Source organism: Diadema antillarum, unplaced genomic scaffold (genome assembly GCF_040938485.1).
Source record: "Diadema antillarum isolate AM-2024a unplaced genomic scaffold, OU_Dant_1.0 seq00001456_RagTag, whole genome shotgun sequence".
Taxonomy (NCBI): Eukaryota; Metazoa; Echinodermata; class Echinoidea; order Diadematoida; family Diadematidae; genus Diadema; species Diadema antillarum.
The window spans coordinates 242217-263316 of record NW_027272202.1 but is presented as its reverse complement, the minus strand read 5'-3'; the positions used below and the strand labels follow the sequence as shown (position 1 = coordinate 263316).

The 21100-nt window shown below is 38.1% G+C and overlaps 1 protein-coding gene across 1 annotated transcript; it reads left to right on the top strand.

Annotated features, from left to right (window-relative positions):
• The first annotated feature begins 944 nt into the window (after positions 1-944).
• LOC139709670 (glyoxal reductase-like) lies at positions 945-15773 on the top strand. Its single transcript, XM_071621630.1, has 8 exons — positions 945-1236; positions 10601-10681; positions 10915-11022; positions 11345-11530; positions 12778-12869; positions 14372-14470; positions 14999-15092; positions 15628-15773. Exons 1-8 carry the CDS (start codon positions 945-947, stop codon positions 15771-15773), a joined length of 1098 nt encoding a protein of 365 aa, XP_071477731.1.
• Positions 15774-21100: the final 5327 nt, after the last annotated feature.

Genomic DNA, 21100 nt, shown 5'->3' with positions numbered 1-21100 from the left:
CCCCCTTGTGCTAACCACACATCCCCTATAGCACTGCATAATATATTTGCGATAAATAATAACCATTGTGATTTTGACGGAGAGTATTGTCAGTATTGTTCATTCTTTTGACGATGCTGACGATAGCGATTATGTTGTTGTTGATGATGATGATGATGATGATGATGATGATGAAGACTGTCATAAAGATCAATCGTATTTCCTATATTGGAGATGAAATGATATGGAAAACATCAGGCGCATCGTGATACATTCATTCACCACACACAAAAAGAGGATACTTTTGGACGACTGTGTTATATGGCAGAAATCTATAAAGAGCGTAGAAAGTGCAATGCTGTATAAAATGGTAATAAGTAGCATTTCTTTTTATTTTTATATGCATTTGTCTTTGATAGGGGGAAGATGATGGCATTACATGTCCCTGAAATGATATGGTGTGCATGTGTGTGTTGGGGGGGGGGGGGTACCTTGGTGCATGGAGCTACAACGTATAGCTCCATGCTTGGTGTTTCCTATATACTTCATCATGATAGGCCTATAGGTGTAGTGAAAGTCTCATCACATGTAAATTGAGACGGTTATGATTGCAGCAATCCATCTTTCACGTCGATAATGCGACGAATAATACAATTTAAAGCAAAGTATCTCTCACAATTTAACATGTTGTGATTCTCCGAAGCAGAGATGGGGTAGGCCTACCGTTTAAATTATAAGTGCATTTATTAAGGTGGTATCACGTCATCAAATCATATATCCAGTTATACAATATAATAATCTTCTGAGCTCAGAGCTTAAACATAATATCATCTCCATGTGTCAAATACTAACAACCTTCTAATTCAAGGACTAATAACTCCCAATATTATTCTTTATGACTATACACTAACTATAAAGTAACATTGTAATTCTCACAATGTTAACTTATATGAGACGGCGTGGGCATGTGGCTTGCCATCCCTGACCACAATGTCGGTTCAGAGTTCAGTTCAGTTCAGTCCAAACTCGTGGTTCCGGTTTTTCAAATAGTGGGGGATTTCATTATACCAGGGAGGTGGAAGAAGTTCCACCTCCCTGATTATACTGACTTTGCTTCGCGAATCGGCTTTCTCCATGACGACAGCCTTGTGTCCTTGGAGACGGCTAACGCGGATCGCGTGGAGAGGTGTCAGGGCGACAACGACGTCCTTCGACCAGCCGACCGCGGTTCAGCAAAGGCGACGGATCCAGCCCCGCGTAACCGGCATTGTTGTGGAGGGGGGGGGGGGGGGGGGGGGAGGGGGTGTCTCGAACTCGGCAAGGGAAATCCGGGCAAACGGATCAGGCAGCGGCTGAGCAGGAGACACCTGTGGAGTCTCGACCCGGTGATTGTGTGAGCTTCAACACCTTATCCATGTGGACGAAGCTCCACTATACCCTTATTACAGTCGTCTGGAAAAACAAGGATTATAAACAACATCTTACAGAACAACCGTCTTACAATATCAACTTTTATAATACCTTCATCTTGTTACTATCACCAACTCACTAACATAGTAAGGGCATTTTAAACACACTCAAACAGCCTGTCATGCTTAAGCCACTTATAAGATGATGTAACAAATACAGAAAATATCACAAGGGGCCTCTCAAATGCACCTTAATAAATGCACTTATAATTCAAACGGTACCTCATCTCTGATATATCTCATTTCGGGTGATCAAACTGCCTCATCTATACAGACCAATAAGCTGTTCACGTGTAAAACTCCGTGACAAACTCCTCATCTTCATTATTTTTTTTTTATTGAGAAAACAAATACAGATTTTTGAGATGATTACTCATTGCTATAGTTGTATAATACATACCCATGTGTTTCGCCAAAGTTCATCGTAGCAGTATATGCCAGGCGTCCCTGCCTATAAACTCCTATTCTTGTGCAAACATATACAATTAATTCCACCTTGTCGGTCAGGTGCAAACTTGTATGCATTGCATTAGGGCACGTCTCTGTCATAATACTGGGGAGTGACACAGCATTTTTTTTTTGTACTTCTTCACTTTCCGAAAAACGGGACACAGAATCCAGTGTAAGTTACGTGACGACACTACATGGATCAAAATGTAACTGAATGCTCTTGGGTAATCAATGAGTACCATAAAAACGAGATAAGAGCAAAAAAAAAAAGATCACAACACTTGTTGAGGTTGATGAAACAAAATGTACAGATTGCTGCTCAATTCCAGGGGGAAAATTATATCGAGGTACTACATGTTGTAATCAACGCTTCTATATAGCTTTTATACGTTGGTATAGTTTGATAACCAAGTCCTGCTTTTCTTTTTCTCGGTTATAGTCAATTTCTCAGCCCTAGGTTCTAAGAGTGCAGCCTGGGTAACATCTCAACAATAAATGTCATACTATATACGTTATTATACAGGAATATTATAGAGGGCCCTTTAATTTTACATAATGATAACACAAGCGATGATCTCGGTCTATTGTAAATAGTAATCATGATTTAATTGTTTCGTCTATTGTGAATGTACGGCAAGAGGAAGGGAGTAAAATATAATAAAAACAACTCTTCAAACGGCATTCATTCCATTATCGAAGTAAATAACGAGTACAATAAAGTCAAGCAGAAACAGTACCTTCATCCACATACCTTCATCCACGGTCAACGCTTACATTGGGAGGTGTTTATGTTTCCCCTCAATGGGGAGAGATAAAAATGGAGACGTTACGAAGTTTGAAATACAGGAAGACGATGATATTTTTTCTTAGCAATTCTAAAACAATGATCAAACACTCGCACTCACACATACCACCCCCTTGACGAACAGTTCAATTTCAATTTTATTTTCGTATTTCTCGATGGAAAATACATGGCATGGTATATAACAAAATATAATACAGAATGTCCAGCTTGGATATATACATGAAGAAATAGGAATACAAAAGTAATACATAACGGTCGATGTGTCATTTTCAATCAAAGTAAAGGATGCGAAGAGAAATACGATGGAACCTACTAAAAAGCAAAGCTTGTTGAGTGTAGGTCCCAACAAAAGCCTAGTGAGGGGAACAGGATGAGGAGCACGGGTACAATTAAGACCAAAAGTAAGGATAAACAAAAGAGAATGACTTTTACTCGGGGCTCAGAAGATTCTTCTCACATGTATTTATGTGTGTGATAAAATGAGAACAAGTAACCACATGCTGCACACTATAGCAGTTGCTCTAAAAGCAATTTTGACATGGGAGTGATAATGACGTGAATACTTAAGTACTATATAATTTTAGGGTTTAAACATTCCGGCTTCCATAGACACGGGGAAAGATTTGAAAAATGGAGAACATGAATCAATTGCAATTCCTATATGTGATATACCAGCCAGCTGCAATGACGCATAAAAGAAAGGAAAGAAAGAAAGGAGGGGAAACTATGCGACACGACCAAGGTCTTACTAGAAGTGGAAGGAAAAACACCGATGGGAAGGAATTTGAGAGAGCATGCAACTAAAATGTATATGCATGAGTCTGTTCACATGGCAACAACCGAGTAGTATAACAGAGCAGCCATCAGCATAATAAAAAGGAATTTTAGTGCACTTGTGTGTTGTAGCTATTCAATACATGCTGTCTGAGTTTACGCTTAAAGGAGGATAATGACAAACAGCTTTTAACCTCTTTTGGGAGATCATTCCAATATTTAGGACCTGTATACATAATTGTGTTTTTAGCGAAAACTGTTCGAGTTCGTGGAAGGTGATAAGCGTCACTCTGGCGAGTTGGATAGTGGTGGACAGAATTGTTTCTTATGAAAATCTATAAAAAGACACCAGGAAGATCTTTTGAGGAAAATTTGTACATAAAAATACCTAAATTATAACCAAACAAATCTATCAGTTTTAAAATCTTATTTTTCTGAAATAAGGCGTTTGTGTGAGATAAATACCCAGCATGGTTAATAATTCTGATCGCTCGCTTTTGAAGAAGAAAAAGTGAATCCAGTAAGTATTAAGATGCGTTACCCCACGCAAGAATTCCATAATTAAGATATGGGGAAATCATGGTTGAATATGCAATCTGCAAGATATGGTTGGGCAAAAAAGGTTTCAGTTTGTTTAGGATTCCTGTATTTCGTGACAAAATTTTGCTTAAAAAATTAAAGTGAGTTTTCCAGGAAAGGTCACTATCGATGTAAAGTCCTAAAAACTTTGTACTATAGTAGACCCCCCAGTGTCTATAGTAGACCCCCCCCCCCTTTTTTTTTCTTAAATGACACAAGAATTAGATAATCTAGTTCATTTTTATTTTCTGTATTTTTTGATGTTCATGACCAACGTATATCATCATATCTTCTACTTTTGATTGAAAGTTTTCCAATGATTCAATAAAGGATCTGCACTATAGGTCGCATCAAATACTCTATTTCGGGGGGTTTTCCAACTTAGATATAATACCAACGTATATATCAAAATCGTCTACTTTTTTGAATGAAAATTTCCAAATATTCCATTAAAACATGTGCACTACATCATTGAATCTAATAAAAGCCCAAGCTCCCACATCCTCCCCCTCTCGGTTGTTGCTCATAGTCTAGATCATCCTTAAATGATAATGCGTAGAAGAAAGTCACGCAGAGACTAAAGAGTTTGTTTGTGTGTTTTTTTTTTCATTTCCTGCACAATTTGAATTCAATCATTGTCTTATCTTCTTCAGTAAAAAAAAAAAAAAAATCGGAATACTTGCCCAAAAAATGCACCAGATTGTTGAATTTCAATTCTTGAAAGCAAAAAAAACAACAAAAAAAAACACTCCCCAGTGTGGGACGAGATATACCCTTGCACCCCCCCAACACACACACGCACACACACACACACACACACACACACACACAAACACATGCATTCAAGACGGTTGCCATTAGGTATATGGTTTTCAAATAATATGAGCAGTAGATTAGAAAACGACGCAACAACTACAGAATTACATTTCTGTTGTTTTGCAATGTTAATAAATAGACAACGTATCGTCTAGCTTTTTTGTTTTATTTTGAATATTCTAAATTTTATTCCATTTAAGTGTTATGGGGGCCAGATAGTTGATTTTAATTGTCTCCCAAAGTGCAAAAGCTCCCTCGTCTACGCGATTAAACATATCCCCCCACCCCTCACGTTCATGCGACACGACCACTATATACACCTTCATTGAGTTGTTGTTGGCGTGAGCATGTGTGTATGTGTGTGCAGAAATGTGTGTGCGTTTGTGTGTTTTAAGATAGGTTCCTTGCAGGTATAGCTGTCCTTCGATCCATTGACATATTATTGGTTCTGAAAGATGATGACATCGTGAAATTCGCCAAAGTTGAATATCAGGCTAACTTTCAACATCCCCTTTCAGTTTTCAGACCATACTCGTACTATTTCGCTATTCAGTAATGATGACATAGAAGTATTTCTAAGTCTATGTGTTACTTTATGCTGACGATATGATAGTTATGGCTGAGCCTGCTGACGAACTGCAAACTGCTTTATCAACTGTACACCAGTACTGTGAGCTTTTGAAATTGTCTGTTAACACAAGCAAACAAAGATTTTTTTTCTCTCGTAAAAGTGCGCAGACACCCCTAGCTTACTTTTGGCGATAGTTCCCTTAATGTTGTTTGCAGTTGATGATTATATATACCTCGGAACTACTTTCAATTATAATGGTTCCTTTAATAAAGCTATCAATAAACAGGTTAATCAAGCGAGAAGAGCTATGTTTGCTTTAATTAGCAAAGCGAAGAAATTGTGCTTACCTGTGCGATATTCAGTAGGAGCTTTTCTGATCAGCTTGTTGTTCCGATTTTATTGTATAGTAGTGAAGTGTGGGATTTTCAGAAGCTAGATTGTATATTTCATAGGAAATTAAAACGTGGCACTGCCAAATGCATGGTGTACTGCGAAGTTGGTAGATTTGCCCTCGCAAGTAGGGTGGAGATGCGTATTATTATGGTTAATTTTTGGGCAAAGATTAGTCAAGGTAATAAATCTAAACTCTTTACACCGTCTACAATTTGTTACGAAAACTTCATGAAAACTGTGATTTTCATTCCAGATGGATCTTAAAAACTAACAGTATTTTAGACAAAATGTCACATGGAATGAAAGTCATCATGCAGTGGACCGTAGATTACATAATATAGATTATCAAAACTGGAATGAGGAAGTTAATAGAAGTCGTTTATGTTTCAATTCCAGAATTTTTAAACAGGAAGCTGGTTTAGAAAAATATCTGTTAAATTTGGAGGTAGGGGATATGATATCTTTATGTAAATTTCGATAGGGTAACCATATTCTGCCAGTTGCCAAATGTCGTTATTCATCTGATCTACCTCTTGAAATATGTTCGTTGTGTAGCCATGAAGTAGGGCCTACATTATTATATAGGGTGATGAATTTCATAAGTCCATCATTTTAATCAATTCTTGCCTTTACTTGTTTGCTGTTAGAGCTTATATAACAACAAAAAATTATACATCTTTTATCTCTCTCCCTCCCTCTCTCTCTCTCTCTCTCTTTTAATGTATAATTTATTCATATTTGTTGAAAAGTGAAGATTGTTGATACTCAAATGTATTTCTTCCATGCCCCTGAAGGTGCAGTTCAACAAATAAAAATCACTGTATCACTGTAAATCACTGTAGGATATTGACTCCCTCAACGTCGAAAACTGGTATAGTTTGAGGTGGTTTTATCCTGTCGGCCATCGTATCAGAGTCCGGTTGGCAAATTAAGGGTCTGGAAACCAAAGCTAGGGGGTGTTTCATCAACGTTTGACAATCACCATAGTAACAGTCAGTGTTCAGAGCATCTCATCCAATCAAAACCAACTATTCTGCTGAAATTGTCAGCGCTGCTGACCAACGTTGATGAAACGCCGAAACACCCCGCAGACTAACAACGTTATTAGTCTGGCTGAGCTGTTTGTAGGCTGGGTGACCTGCCTGTCCTGTGATGTCGATGGTGAGCAGAGCTAGCAGACGACATCATACAGTGGAGAAATGGATTTACAAACCAAGGCCAAGGGTTCCATGAATGTGCCTCTGTTTGGTTGTAAGTGTTCGAATAATTTTTCTTTCTGATCCTTCTGAAAATTGTAGCCAGCAAGCACGGCAGTTCTGTAAATATCGGTGTGCACATTATCGCTATCGATCGTCTTTTGTTGCGCTGAAAACTGACCACTCATTCGGCCTTGGTGCATGGCGGATCTCGTGACTCGATCTTATAATTAAATTATATACCTGTAGGCCCATATACGTTAATTTGTGTTGGATAATGTCCCTCACACCCCATTCCTTTTCACCCCGCAAATTATGTCAAACCTTAGTCAAATTAACAGTTATACAGTCTATGTAGCCATATCATGAGCGCGATGTTGACTTTGTCGCTATCCTGGGTTTTAGGGGGCTAATTTATCTTCGGCTTTTAATTCAGCACAACCGCTGCTCGCAGTTAGGAGGCCTAAGTTTAACCGTGTAACGTTACTACTCGTTAGTATTACTAGACTAGAGCTAGTCTATTAAGTCCTAAATTTAGCATTACATTTTCACTATTACCTAGTAAAATTGTAGGCCTAAATTTAACCCTAACCTATTCCCTAACTAAATTAACCTCATAAGCTCAAACATTAAGTTACCCTAACCCACATTTATATAACAATTCTAACCCTGCCTGTTAAACTCTGACCTTGACCGACAAGTATGTCTAATTCCTCGAAAAAATTCTCATTTATAATAATGACATTTGCTTGGTCAGTTTTTAAAAACTGACCCAGCATAAATGAGTAGTTTTTAGTGGAATTAGACATACTTGTCGGTCAAACTCTGACATTGCAAAGGCCACCTAAATTCAGTCATGTTAATTTGAATGCGATCACTTCACTTTTTTTCAGGTTTAGCAGAGGTGAATTATGTCTAACGACTAACTTCAATTAATTTTACCATTGTAAGTCGCCACTACATAAAGTCGCCAGACATTCACATTGCATGTAACTAACGTGCGCCGCGATCAGAAATCAGCTGGGGTGACAGATTTTCAGGGCTTCAAAAGACATTCCTAGTTCACCTTTTTCCACCATAAAAACACAAATAGGTCTAGAGTAGAAAGGCCTAATTCATCTCTAATCCAAATGTATTTTATCATATATGTAAAAAGTGAAGTGACAAAACCATTTTTAATGCAAGAATGTTTTTGATTTCAAATGGATTTCAGGGGGCAGATTAACACCGGTTGGCCCCTACAAGGGGTGTTGGACAGTAAACTAGAAGAAGAACACAGTTTTTCAAACGCGATGATGCACAATGCATCCTACATGGAAGTGTGTGTGTAACACACACACTAATAAAACGTGGCGCGCTATGGGCAGCGAACTAATTCAGTGCCTATCATTTGTTCGCCAACCCGGGAGTGCATAGGAAATACACGTGTACACACAAGTGGTGACTGTCTATATATGATAATTGATGTTACAGATCATATATGGCGATGTAACTGCGACCCCCAACTAACCCCAACTAACGCGTAGTATAACTGTGTACAAGGAGCGCCCCGGGGATAATGGCTGTCCTGAAGTCAGAAGCCTAAAATAACTTAATTAGCCCCCTAAACATGCTAAAACCTGGTTGGTATCCGTACCCAGGACTGCCAACTTTGTTAGATCTAGACCTACATGTATATCACCTGCAGGACATCCCCTATACCTATCAATTTAAAGGACAAGTCCACCTTCATATACATATAAGGATTGAGAGAATGCAGCAATATTTGTAGTAGAACACATCAGTGAAAGTTTGAGGAAAATTGGACAATCCGTTCAAAAGTTACGAATATTTTAAGTATCTGCGCAGTCACTGCTGGAAGAGAAGACTACTACAGTGTATGATGTCACATGTGTACAACTATATAAGGAAAATAAAAAGAGAATTTCACAAAACTTTACTTTTTGAATAAAGCGCACATTTCTTCGACTTGCTACTGATGTATGTTAAGGGTAATATTATTCCCCCTGCCTTCTTGAGTCTTGAGTCTTGATGGAGTAATCCCTATAGCAGCTGCAAGCACAGCTAGACTGGGATGGGTTGGTGCAGTGGCAGTATGTGATGGTGCACGTGATTATATCAGGATTTGTACAATTAAAACGTGATACATGTGCAAGTAAACGATGCTCTTGAATTCTGATTGAGAGAAGTGGAGTGTTCTTTTGTTATGTGAGAAAAATGGAAATATGTTGAATTTTCTTTATTCTTTCTTTATATCGTACTCATGTGACATCACAAGCTATAGTAGTCTTTTCATCCAGCCGTGACTGAGCAGAAACTTCAAAAATTCATAACTTTTTAACGGATTGTCTGATTTTGCTCAAACTCTTACTGATGTGCTCTGCTAATATTGCTGCATTCACTCAACCCACATGTCTATGAAGGTGAACTTGTCCTTTAACTCTGGGGCGCTCCTTCACACAGTTCCTGAATGCTGCGTTCAGGTTGTAGTTCCTATGGTATGGTTAGTTGCTGTGCAGTTCTCAATAATATAAATACCACAAATCATTGAGGACGACATCTAGACAGTAGACCCTAGAATCTAGATTTCTAGATTAGTTCTTTCCACATAATCTAGCTTTAGACTCTAACACTACAGTAACACTAAAATAGGCCCTACATATTATTAGATCTAGAACGATTCTTGTATTTTCTATTCTATAGAAAATAACAAGAAGAGGTAGAATTTGACACTCTGCGGTAGCCCAACCAGATACCGTAATTTGTGTATAGGTACAGCGACAGGGCCGTGTTTAGTCAACACTCCAGTGACACTTATACATGTTAGATCTTGTATTTTATTGTCTAACCCTTCTTCTCCCTAGCCCTACCAGACAACCAGACACCCGAACACTTGTGTACAGCGACAGGGCTGTGTATAGTTACTTCTCCCTGCAGATGAGCATGAGCGACTGCAATCGACTAGATGCTGGTCTTTTCCTGATGAAAAAATTATACATTAACATGCATTGTACTGTAGTGTTCTTATGAAGTTTAATGAGATGTAGACTCTAGATCTGCTACTAGAAGTTTAAGTACCATACTAGAGTGCTTGATTGCAGCCCAGCTCTATCTAGAGGCTAGCCCGACCAGACGCCATGCGACTTCTGTACAGCGGAAGGGCTGTGTATAGAAGTTACCCAAATGCCTAGGTTTTGTTGCACTCTGAATTCCTTACTCAGGGATAATATTTTGAGCAAAAATGATTCTAATTATTTACAAAATCCTGAAAATTATAAGTTTTGCAAAATTTTTTGAATTATTCATTTCAGTTTTGTGAAAAATACTTGAAGTTAACCCCTCTTCAAATGGCTTTTTAATAGGCCCTATTGTTTTGTTGTTGTAAGCTTTCTTTTTCTTTTCTTGCTTGTCAGCTAGTTAAACCCGGAAGTGGCACCAGAAATATACTGGGCCCCACACCCACTTTTTAAAATGCAGCATCCGCCCTTGTATGACAGAGCTTATGCTAGTCTACAGAAAAAAATGGGGAAAAAAATGTTACATGTATAAGCTATGATTACACTTACAGATGGCACATTCCAACTAAAGGGGTTTGACACCATACACAAGTGCCTGGATACAGCTCTGCAGAATGGATACTGCTTGATAGGTGAGTGGTAATTTAGATTTTATTCTTTGCACTTACAAAATGCCAAAAGAGACTCTTGCCAAAAATGAAACTACTTTTGCAGAGCTGCCAACTAATGTGCTATGTTAATTATAATGGATGTCGAAGTCTACATATTATGTTATTTTTCTTTCCCTCTACCCTCTATATTTCTGTGCTGATGCAATGATATTTCCACCCTTTGTGTAATATTTTACTCTCAATGTATAACATAGATACTGCTGCAGTGTATAAGAATGAAGAAGACATTGGGATTTGCCTGAAAGAATTGCTTCCAAAGTACGGTCTGACGCGAGCAGATGTCTTCATAACAAGTAAGCTCGGTAAGTGACAAGGTAACTGATGCAGCCTTTGGAGGACACAAGTGATCAAAAGTCAGGAAGACTAGAATACATTGGCAAGACTACAAGAAGTGAGAGCAAGAATCCCATACCATTTTTGTTTAATTTCTACAAAAATTGCCAATAACTGCAATTATTCTGTTTTTTGTGAAATCTATACATTTGGAAAAAACAATTTGGTATCAAAAAAAAGAAAACTGTTATTGAAAAAAGACACAAATTGATTTCATTCAGAAGCAACGTAATGTGGTTTCACAGTTTCAGAAATGTGTTGTGACATGTGTTCTCTTGAATTTGAACCAAGATCCTGCAGATCAAGGTCCAGGAGCCTATGAAGCATGCATAGAGTCCATGAAGAGACTACAACTGGACTATCTGGACCTGTACCTCATCCACTGGCCAGGGACCAAGAAGTTGAAAGCAGATGATCCCAAAAATGCTGAGATGAGAAGAGAGAGCTGGAAAGCTCTTGAGAGAGCTCATAGGGAAGGTAGTAAAATTGTGATTATGAATTATCATATGTGTATATATATATATATATATATATATATATATATATGTATATACATTGTATATATATACGTATATATATATGATGCATCACACATTACCCCGGGGTACCATAGTACCCATAATACCCCGGGTTACCGCGTCGTGTAGCGCCACCTCACGTCCACTTGAGGACAGCCGCAGAGAAATGCATGCATTGTGTGTGCGTGTACATAGTCACTCCCGTGCCACTGCACGATGCATGCATGGTACGCTGTGCTAGCAATAGTGTGTGCTTCAGTGCACTGCAGTGTAGTGGCTAGTGCCACTAGCTCCAGCACCAAAATAATTTCCACTTTTTGGCAACCCAGGTTACAACCTTTTTAAAAAAAACAGAATAATTCAACAAAATTACTGATTTTCATTTGGTACCCCCGGATACCAGTTATGTCATCAGATACATAAATGAATTTTGCATGTATATGAAGGGGGGCACTGTATGCATGGGTGTATGCAAGGGGGGGTCGAGAGGGTCGTACGACCCCCCCCCCCCCCAAATTTTCAAAAGGTCCACTTTTTGTAAAGACATTTTTGTTTTTCGAGGGCTTATTACCCTATATACAACAGGAAAAAAAAGTGACCAAGTGGTGTTCCAGCAAATTGGCAAAAACCTCGTAAATTTCGTAACTTAGTTTTAATATGCCATAAAAGTTTGCCTTATTTCTAAGCCGCACTGCCATGCCGAAAAAGTCACTTTCGTATGCACCAAATGGCCTCATTTTAAGATATAAGATTCAAAAACTCCCTACCGTCCACACCCTCCCCCCGCTCGGTAGCTCCACTCCCTCGCAAAGGTTACGACCCCCCCCCCCCCCCCCCCCCCCCCCCCCCCCCCCCCGAAAAAATCCTCGATACACCCCTGGTATGTGTATGTATTGTAAAATATGAATATGAGTAACTTTGTGTGTAGATCATGTAAATATTGGTAGTCACTATGACAATGGCAGTGGCTTCATATAAGTATGAAATGATCAATCAGAAGTGAGAAAAGTAAAGGTCTTATCTGAACTAGATCTTTCAGTAATCCTGCCATCATTCAATCGACTAAAATAAGCCGATTTCTCCAACACAGAATAGTAATTGTCACTCCATGTCTTTTTTTTTTGTGTGTGTCCTCAACAAGCTTTGTTCATGGGGAAGGTAATTTGTCTGTTACCCTGCTTATATGTTTGCTTTATTATCTTGTAGGGAAATGCAAGCAGATTGGAATTTCAAACTACCTCGTCCACCATATGGAAGAACTATTTATGTATGCAGAAGTCAAGCCTGCTGTAAATCAGGTATGTTTTATAGTTATGAAAAGTTGTTCTACTGTATGTACATTGTATTTGTCCAGATGTTAGCACATGATTGCATATCCTTATTATTAATGAGGGCAAATGGTGAATATTGTGTAATGAGCATGTTGTAATCATATTACAAGAGAGTAGGTGTGAACTACCTTCTTTGTAACTCCCAAATTTGTTTGCTTTTCTAGAGACATCAGTACCAGGTATGATTCACAAGACAAAATGTTCAAAGGTAACCATTAGATTTGCTTCATTTGAAAGAAGGCAGATGAGATGCTATCTTCAGTGTCTGTTGACATTGGAGCTAAAATACTGTAAAACTGTTATTTATAGAAGTGTTCACACATGAGATGACTATCTCGCAACATTTATCATTCCAGTTACCTAGCAGAAAAGGGGTAATTTGTTTAAGCACACAAGTTCAGTTTTAGCCACCTGTGTTCATTTTCTTTTTCACTGTTTTACCAAACTGGAGTAGAAATGTGCCAATCTATACTTCTGGTATACACATATGAGAAATTGCCTTTTCTTTCACTTTATGACCTGTACTCACGGAGAGACTCTGACTATGGAAATGATAATCTTGATGTCTTTTTTATATTTAGGTTGTATAGCATAACATGCTACAAATGATTGACTGATTTGGATGACACTACATGTATTAAACAATGTCAATTCTTACTGGGTTTTTTTGCGTGCATTTTGATTTTGCAAATTTTGCGAGGGGCCAAGATTCACGAAATCAAAATGCACACAAAAATTCTTGCCTACACTATATGCATTGAACGGCAGTGGCAATTAACAAAATTTCCATGCCATGGAAAAGGCAGTCAGCTCCAATTCGCAAAAATTTAGTGCTGCGAATATATCATGTTTTACAGAATCGTAACTTGTGGCATTCTTTTAAGTGATGTAATATAGCAGGTTGACAAGGAAACCTGTTAGGAGAAACATGAAGAAAATATCTACAGGTCATGAGTTAGTTTGTATATGATGTAATTGTTCACAAAGGGCTGGATTTTCAGTTGTTACTGAAGGTAACCAAATGCAATTCTAGAAAGTGGCAAACATTTGATCACATCACAGGGGAAATATTTCTCCACCAGTTTATATTGTTAGTGGACACAAAGGAGAAAACAAAAATTTAACGTAACTCGTAGGATTGTGGGCAAAGAGAGACACGTGGGAATTTCAAAATAAGTTTCATAATTTTCAAGGATTTTACAGTGCACAGTATCATGTATACCATATTTTATTGATTTGATAGTCATGTTTACTCAATTGTAAAAATTCAGTGTTTTAGTGTGTTCAAATTTTTGTTACAGGTATTGTTTGGCTAATGATTGCACAAAATATTCAAGGGGTAAACCTTGTGTGTGTCACACATGGCAACATTCAAGAATTTGGGATCCTGACTTTAATGACTGTCAAACTGAGAATGTGATATTCTTAACCTTTGAAAACCCTGTGTTTATGCACCTATGTATTTACAGAGTGAGTACCATCCCTATTTGCTGAATGAAGATGTGGTATCATGGTGTCAGAAGAATGGCATACAGTTCCAGGCATACACATCTCTAGGGAAGGGAGAGGTAAATATTGTTCTTGACTGCAGCTTATGAAAGAACTCAAACATTATATGTACCCTTAGATGTGAGGAGAATGTTGTGTTGAATATCAGTAACTGAATTAACACAATATACTACATATCAATTCCTCAAGCCCTATGTTGAAAATTAGATATAAAGCTATCAGTCATATTTCACATGAGTACTGTGGAACAGATCTTTTATTGCTTGATTTCATAGGCCAGACTCTCTTTTTAGCCCACGTCACTTAGATATACATGTATTCTTGGGAATGATGTTGTAACAGTTGCCACTCATGTTTAATAGCACAATGTATATTTACAGGAGTGTGCATTGTAAAAAGTGATAATGAATGCCGTATCAAAATAGTGTTTGATAGAGCTCAGTAGTGTAATGAAACATATGAAGTCGACCCCCTGAGCTGAGAAACTATCTTAGGTAAGGTTTAGTGTCACTCTTATTACAATGAGTATTTCTACGTGAAAATAATTTCCGTGGAACCTGACAGCATTATTATCTTTCTCAATACAGCTTCTCAAGCACCCTCAGTTAGTGTCAATCGCAGAGAGAATGCAGCGGAAACCATGCCAAGTGGCCTTGAAGTTTGCTATGCAGGATGGCATTGGTATGTCACAACTCACATACGTATTCACTACATGTGTACATGACATCATATGTATTGAGTGGTGGATTAGGGATGAGCTATTAACATCTTTTAATGAATCCTTGTGCAAACTAAAGGTAGTTTATACACTCTGATCACTTAATTGACAAGCTAATGAATTTCAGTGCTTTGACTGGCATTTTGTTCCCAGACACTAGCTATTCAAATATTCATAAGACAACTCCAGTACACTCTACTGCCTTTAGCGGCATGACGCCATTCTTGTCAAGCCTGGCAAAAGCATGAGATCAGAGAAACAGCATGGAGTTAACTCCCTCTGACATGAAGGTGAACTGTACATTTTTAGGTCACATGCAACATCTACCATAAACTTGTTCTTGCAGTTATGACATGAATGCGATAATACACTCTCTAAATTCTTTGCCCCCCCCCCTATATTTTGTGTTGCCCTCATAATCACTACTTGACCTTTAATCATTCCATTGTTTCATATGATACTCTCTCTCTCTCTCTCTCTGCCAATTCTTTATCACAGGAGTCTTACCAATGTCATCCAAGCCAGAGCACATCATTGATAACTGTGGTGTGTGGGGCTGGTCACTGTCTGAGGAGGATATGAGAACACTACGAAGCTTGAAAATCTACCACCGATACGCCTGGGATCCCACACCTATTGTTTAGCTTTAAAGTTTGGTTTCATCCTCCCTCTCTGCTATGTTATAATAATTTGAGAAAAATTAGACATGTCTCGGGTATATTCTACAAATATAGCAAACATAATACTCAGGGTATTGGTACTTTTTAACCATAGCCTTCTACAATGTGAATCCCATTTAAGAATCAGATTTTCAAGATTCAAGAACATTTCAAAAATATCAATTGTGTGTTAAAAGTACAGAAATTTGCCTTCCACTGGCATGCAAGATACAAATGATATCATGATATCAAGCTATTCTACACAGTTTGTAGAATATAAAGTAAAACAAGAAAGAAAATGTTGAAGTGTATTTAAAACGACAGTTGGAAGACCACCTGTGATCATGAAGCAACAGAATTTTTTTGTTTGTGTGAAAGTCAGAAATTGTACTTTGTGTGTTATAAATCATATGAATAGCATAATTTGAGTGTCCCGCTGTACACACTACGTCACTGAAATTCTATGAAATTCTTCTCACATCCAGTGAAACTGCTGAAGATTCTAATGGAATAACAAGTTCAGTGATTGTTGCCAGATGCGAAGTGTCATTTAGGAAGTTGTACGCTCACTGGAAGGGCCTACACCTCGCCACCCCCACTTTCCATATAGACATTGCAGACGATCACAGGGACAGTGATCACCATTATGGAGGGTTTGAAGCAAAATATCTGCCAGACTAGATAAAAGTAAGCTAACTCGTCACAATAATTGGAGCCGACGCTCAAGCTTTCACATGCAGCAGTCATTTATGTGATTGTAAGAACACTCACTCATTTATCATGCTCTTGAGCGTGAATGACGGCAGTGAAATACTGTTCAATTCAATTCAATTCAATTTCAGTTTATTCAAAAACCAAACATAAATAACAAGATAACACAAATCGCTGATACAAAAATTCACATGGTTCTTAGGACCCCGAAAGAAGCAATTCAGGCTTGTGAGTGGGGCCCTATACAAGGTACAAATAAGTTGGGGCTCAGCAGCACAAAGGCAAACCGCCAATGATGTGACATTCCCCATCATAATAATCAGTTGAGCGAACATTCAGATCAGTCACTGAAACCACCAACAGCAGACCAAGGTACCACGTAAGTTCACACACTAACACTACGACATGGCAAGTGTATATCAGAACAATCATAATGTGTATACAATGGCAACAGGTAAACCTACATAAAAAAGGAGACCATAAACACACTAACACACACACACACACACCCACACCCTCACACCCCCATACACAACCACACCACACAGAGCACTCAAAACTAAAGTAGGGTGGCCTATCTACATAACATCAAATAAATGTTTAACATGTAGTTTAACAAATTCATTTCAATTGTCTAATAGATATTTTTCACACTGAACTTTGAACCTAGAAAATGTTGTACTGTTCCTAATGTCAACAGGTAGTTGGTTCCACTCTTTAATACAAGTGGTCAAGAAAGAATTCAAGGAAACAGTAGTCCTTACATGAGGACGATGGAAGAGGTTTCTTTGACGTGTGTTGTAATCATTAATCCGTGAGTTCAGGGCAAATAATTCTTTTAACTGGCAAAATTGTGGCACTTATCTTCGAAGCTCAATAATATTCAGATTTTATACAAAATTCTTATACAATGTATGATTTTCAAGACAAACTGGGCTGTTTTGCCTCATTCTGCTTGGTTGTGGTAGTCTTGCAGAGTTCCAAGTATGGAGCGCTCTGTCCTACGTGTACATTTGTGTTCAATGCACTTTCAGCCATTTTACGCAGGGTGGCGGTTTTAGGGCCCCTGGTGATGTGCAGGTACCCAACTATATGATCTTGCATGCACTGTACTACATTATATGTTCAACAAATGCATAATTAGCCCAAGTGCAGTTTTCTTTCTCCGAGGCCAAAGGTCTGATGGAGTAGAATTGCATGAGAGCTAATTATGCATTATTTGCAGTGTATATTGGTTAACAACAGTGCATGAAAGAGCATGACTGTACCATTTTTTATAATGACAAATATTTTTAACATTCACTTATAACATGCCTTAGGTACTATTTCCTTAACACAGGATTTTTTGTGCAAGAATCAAAAAGTATAGTTAATGACTGTGAACTATAGAGAATCAACTTAACAACTGAAACATCTTCTTTTTCCTGCAAAAGTCAGAATATAAATTTTGTTTATTTTTATACATTGTGTATGTGTAAATAGTTCATGATCTTGAATGCACTGTACTAGATTACAGGGGCAGAACCAGGAATTCCTTGAAGAGGGGGCACCTTTACAAAATTAAAGGGGGGGGGGGCGCAGGCACCCCTCCCCTATTTTTTTTCGCTTTATTTCTTTTGTTTTGACAAAAAATAAACGGGGACACATGCCCGGTGCGCTCCCCCGTGGATTCGCCACCGAGATTATAGCTCAAATGCAGTTATTTCACCGAGGCCTATAGTTGGATAGTGACAAAAATACATCATGTAATAATCTTGGAGCGTACTCAATCATGATCACTGTGTAATATTCCATAATCAAGTACAAATCAAGCTATAGCAGTATCCATAGATCTTCAGCATGAGAGTGGATCGCATGCATGAAATGCGTGTACTACCATCATATGATCATATAGGTAGATGCAAAATTGGTGAAAAAACCTTGGACAGAAAAAAAGTCTGTTGAGAAGTTTTGGCACAAGATGTTGAAGTATAATTTAACTTACAAATCAGTTTGTGTTGCTGATATCTCATAAAGATGATATCTTGTCAGAAAATAATTGTACTGAGATAATATTCTATGTCAATTTGTTACAGCTTGTACAGGGCTGCACACTAACCCATTCTTTCTGCCGGTCCGACCTGTCTCTGTCGGACCGGTAAATGCCCCGTTTTACCATTTTTTACCGGTCCGAACAGAAAATTTACCGGTCAACAACGACAATTTAAAAAACATTAAATGACTTGCAAACTTATTTTCTTGGGGTTTTTTTATGGACGTACCCCCCGCGCCCAAATTTACATTGTACAGATTAATATTTTTTTTTAAACCTGCGTTATTTATTGCACAAGAAATTTTAAAAAAGATAAGAAAAAAAATAGAATGTTTGTTTGTGAATTACAGTGTAAAATGGTAATGAACAAAATCAGATTGTATCAAATGCGTGCAAGTGACTTTTTCTAAACATCGGCGCACGAACTTGCTGCGTAATCTGCTTTTGGTGCTCAGTTGGATTGCGATGATTTAATGAATTATTTTAGCTGTGATATTTTGTGATGCACGCGCTACAAGGGGTTCTTTATTTTTCTCCCGATAAGCTCTTCGCATTTGTGCATGCGTTCTTGAAAAATACACGACATGTAGGGCCGAATCCTTTTTGCGCCCATTTCTACCTCAAATATTAGCGGGATTGTGACGATTTCATAAATTACTTCGGCTGTAATATTTTATGATGCACGCGCCAAAAGGGGTTGAAAATGTGTCCTTTAATTTTCCCCGATAAACTCTTCGAATTTCGTAGGTGCGTTCTGAAAAGACGTTCAACACGGCCGAATTCATGATACTTTTTGCGTCTATTTCAACCTCAAATATCAGCGGAAATGTGGCGATTTCATGAATTACTTCGTATGTAATCTTTTGTGATGCACGCACCAGCTAGAATGGTTGAAAATGCGTTCTCTATTTTTCTCCCCATAATCTCTTCGCATTTCCGTACATGCGTTCTTGAAAGGTATATGACACGGCCGGATTCACGATCCTTTTTGCGCCTATTTCTACCTCAAATATCAGCGTGATTGTGATGATTTCATGAATTACTTCGGCTGTAATCTTTTATGACACACGCGCCAAAAGGGGTTGATGATGATGATGATGATGAAACTGCATTTATGTAGCGCCCTTTATCCGTAGAAACATTCAAAGGCGCCCAGCTCCCACAATGTGTCACACATCATTCACAAAGTTGCTGGAAACTAGGTCTTCAGTTCAGACTTGAAGGTATTGAGGCTGTTGCAATTTCGAAGCTGGGTTGGAAATGTGTCCTTTATTTTTTCCCCGATAAATTCTTCGCATTTCGTAAATGCGTTCTTAAAGTATTAATCAAATCATGATTCTTTTTGCACCTATTGTTTCCTCAACTTTAACGGGACTGCGGTGATTTTATGAATTATCATTCGGCTGTAATCTTTTATGATGCACGCGCCAAAAGGGGTTGAACATGTGTGTCCTGTATTTTTCTCCCAATAATCTCTTCGCATTTCGTACATGCGTTCTTAAAAGGTAGGCCTATACGACACGGCCGAATTCACGATCCTTTTAGGCCTTGTACAATGTATTACCTTTGAACTAATGTACATGCATTATCTCTGAAGCTTTCCCATTTATCATGGTTGTGGATGTCCCAGGGTTCAGTCACATACAACCGTCTCAGTCAGTTCCCCCCCCCCCCCAACATTCTCATGATGTCAAAGATCTGATGTGGAAAGAAAATCATCTGATGTACTATGGAATAAATTGTTCATCAAAGAAATAAAAATAAATACACGTAGTATGTTGTGATCATTTATTTACCACAGTAGAATACATGAACATTGTAGTTCAATAGATGCACACTATTTTGTGCATGAAGCATGCAGTGAAATGGGAGTGTTAATATTTGACTTTGACTCAACATCACAAATGCATGATCATTATTCATCGAAAAGAAATCAATAAATCAACTGCAGTCATGAATGTACATGTATTCTATTACTGTAGTATACTTCACATAGTGATGTGAAATTATTTGTGTTTGATATGACTGTTTGATCCACTGTTTTGGAAAGGGTGAATGGTATTGTCCCAGGTTTAATGAAGAAGGGGTGTCATATGACTACTTTGTGTAATCTAAATTATAGTGCCACCTATGCATGCATTTTGATGGGTTAGTGTGATACAGATGCACATGTCTGTACCAAGGCAATGGCCTCTGGATCTGGCGCTCAAATTTTATTATGATCGATATACAAACTCTGTAATACTCTTCTTCAAACCGGGCTCTCACTATATACCTAACCATATAAAGCCCAAGGCCCCCCCCCCCCCCCCCACCATGTTTTCATTTGCCACTCCTACATGCTTTACCCAATTTCAACCCAATTTGGTGACTTTTCCTAAAATTTTATTGCATTTTGATAAGTAATTTAGCTATATCTGATTTTGCTCATTGCCATAGCAACCTTAAACTGACAACCATGTCCATCAGATTTTGTGAAGTAATTATGGTAGTGATATGATCTTATCATTTCCTTTATTTTCATATGACAGAGGCATCAAACAATAAATATGATAGAAATAATTGAAAA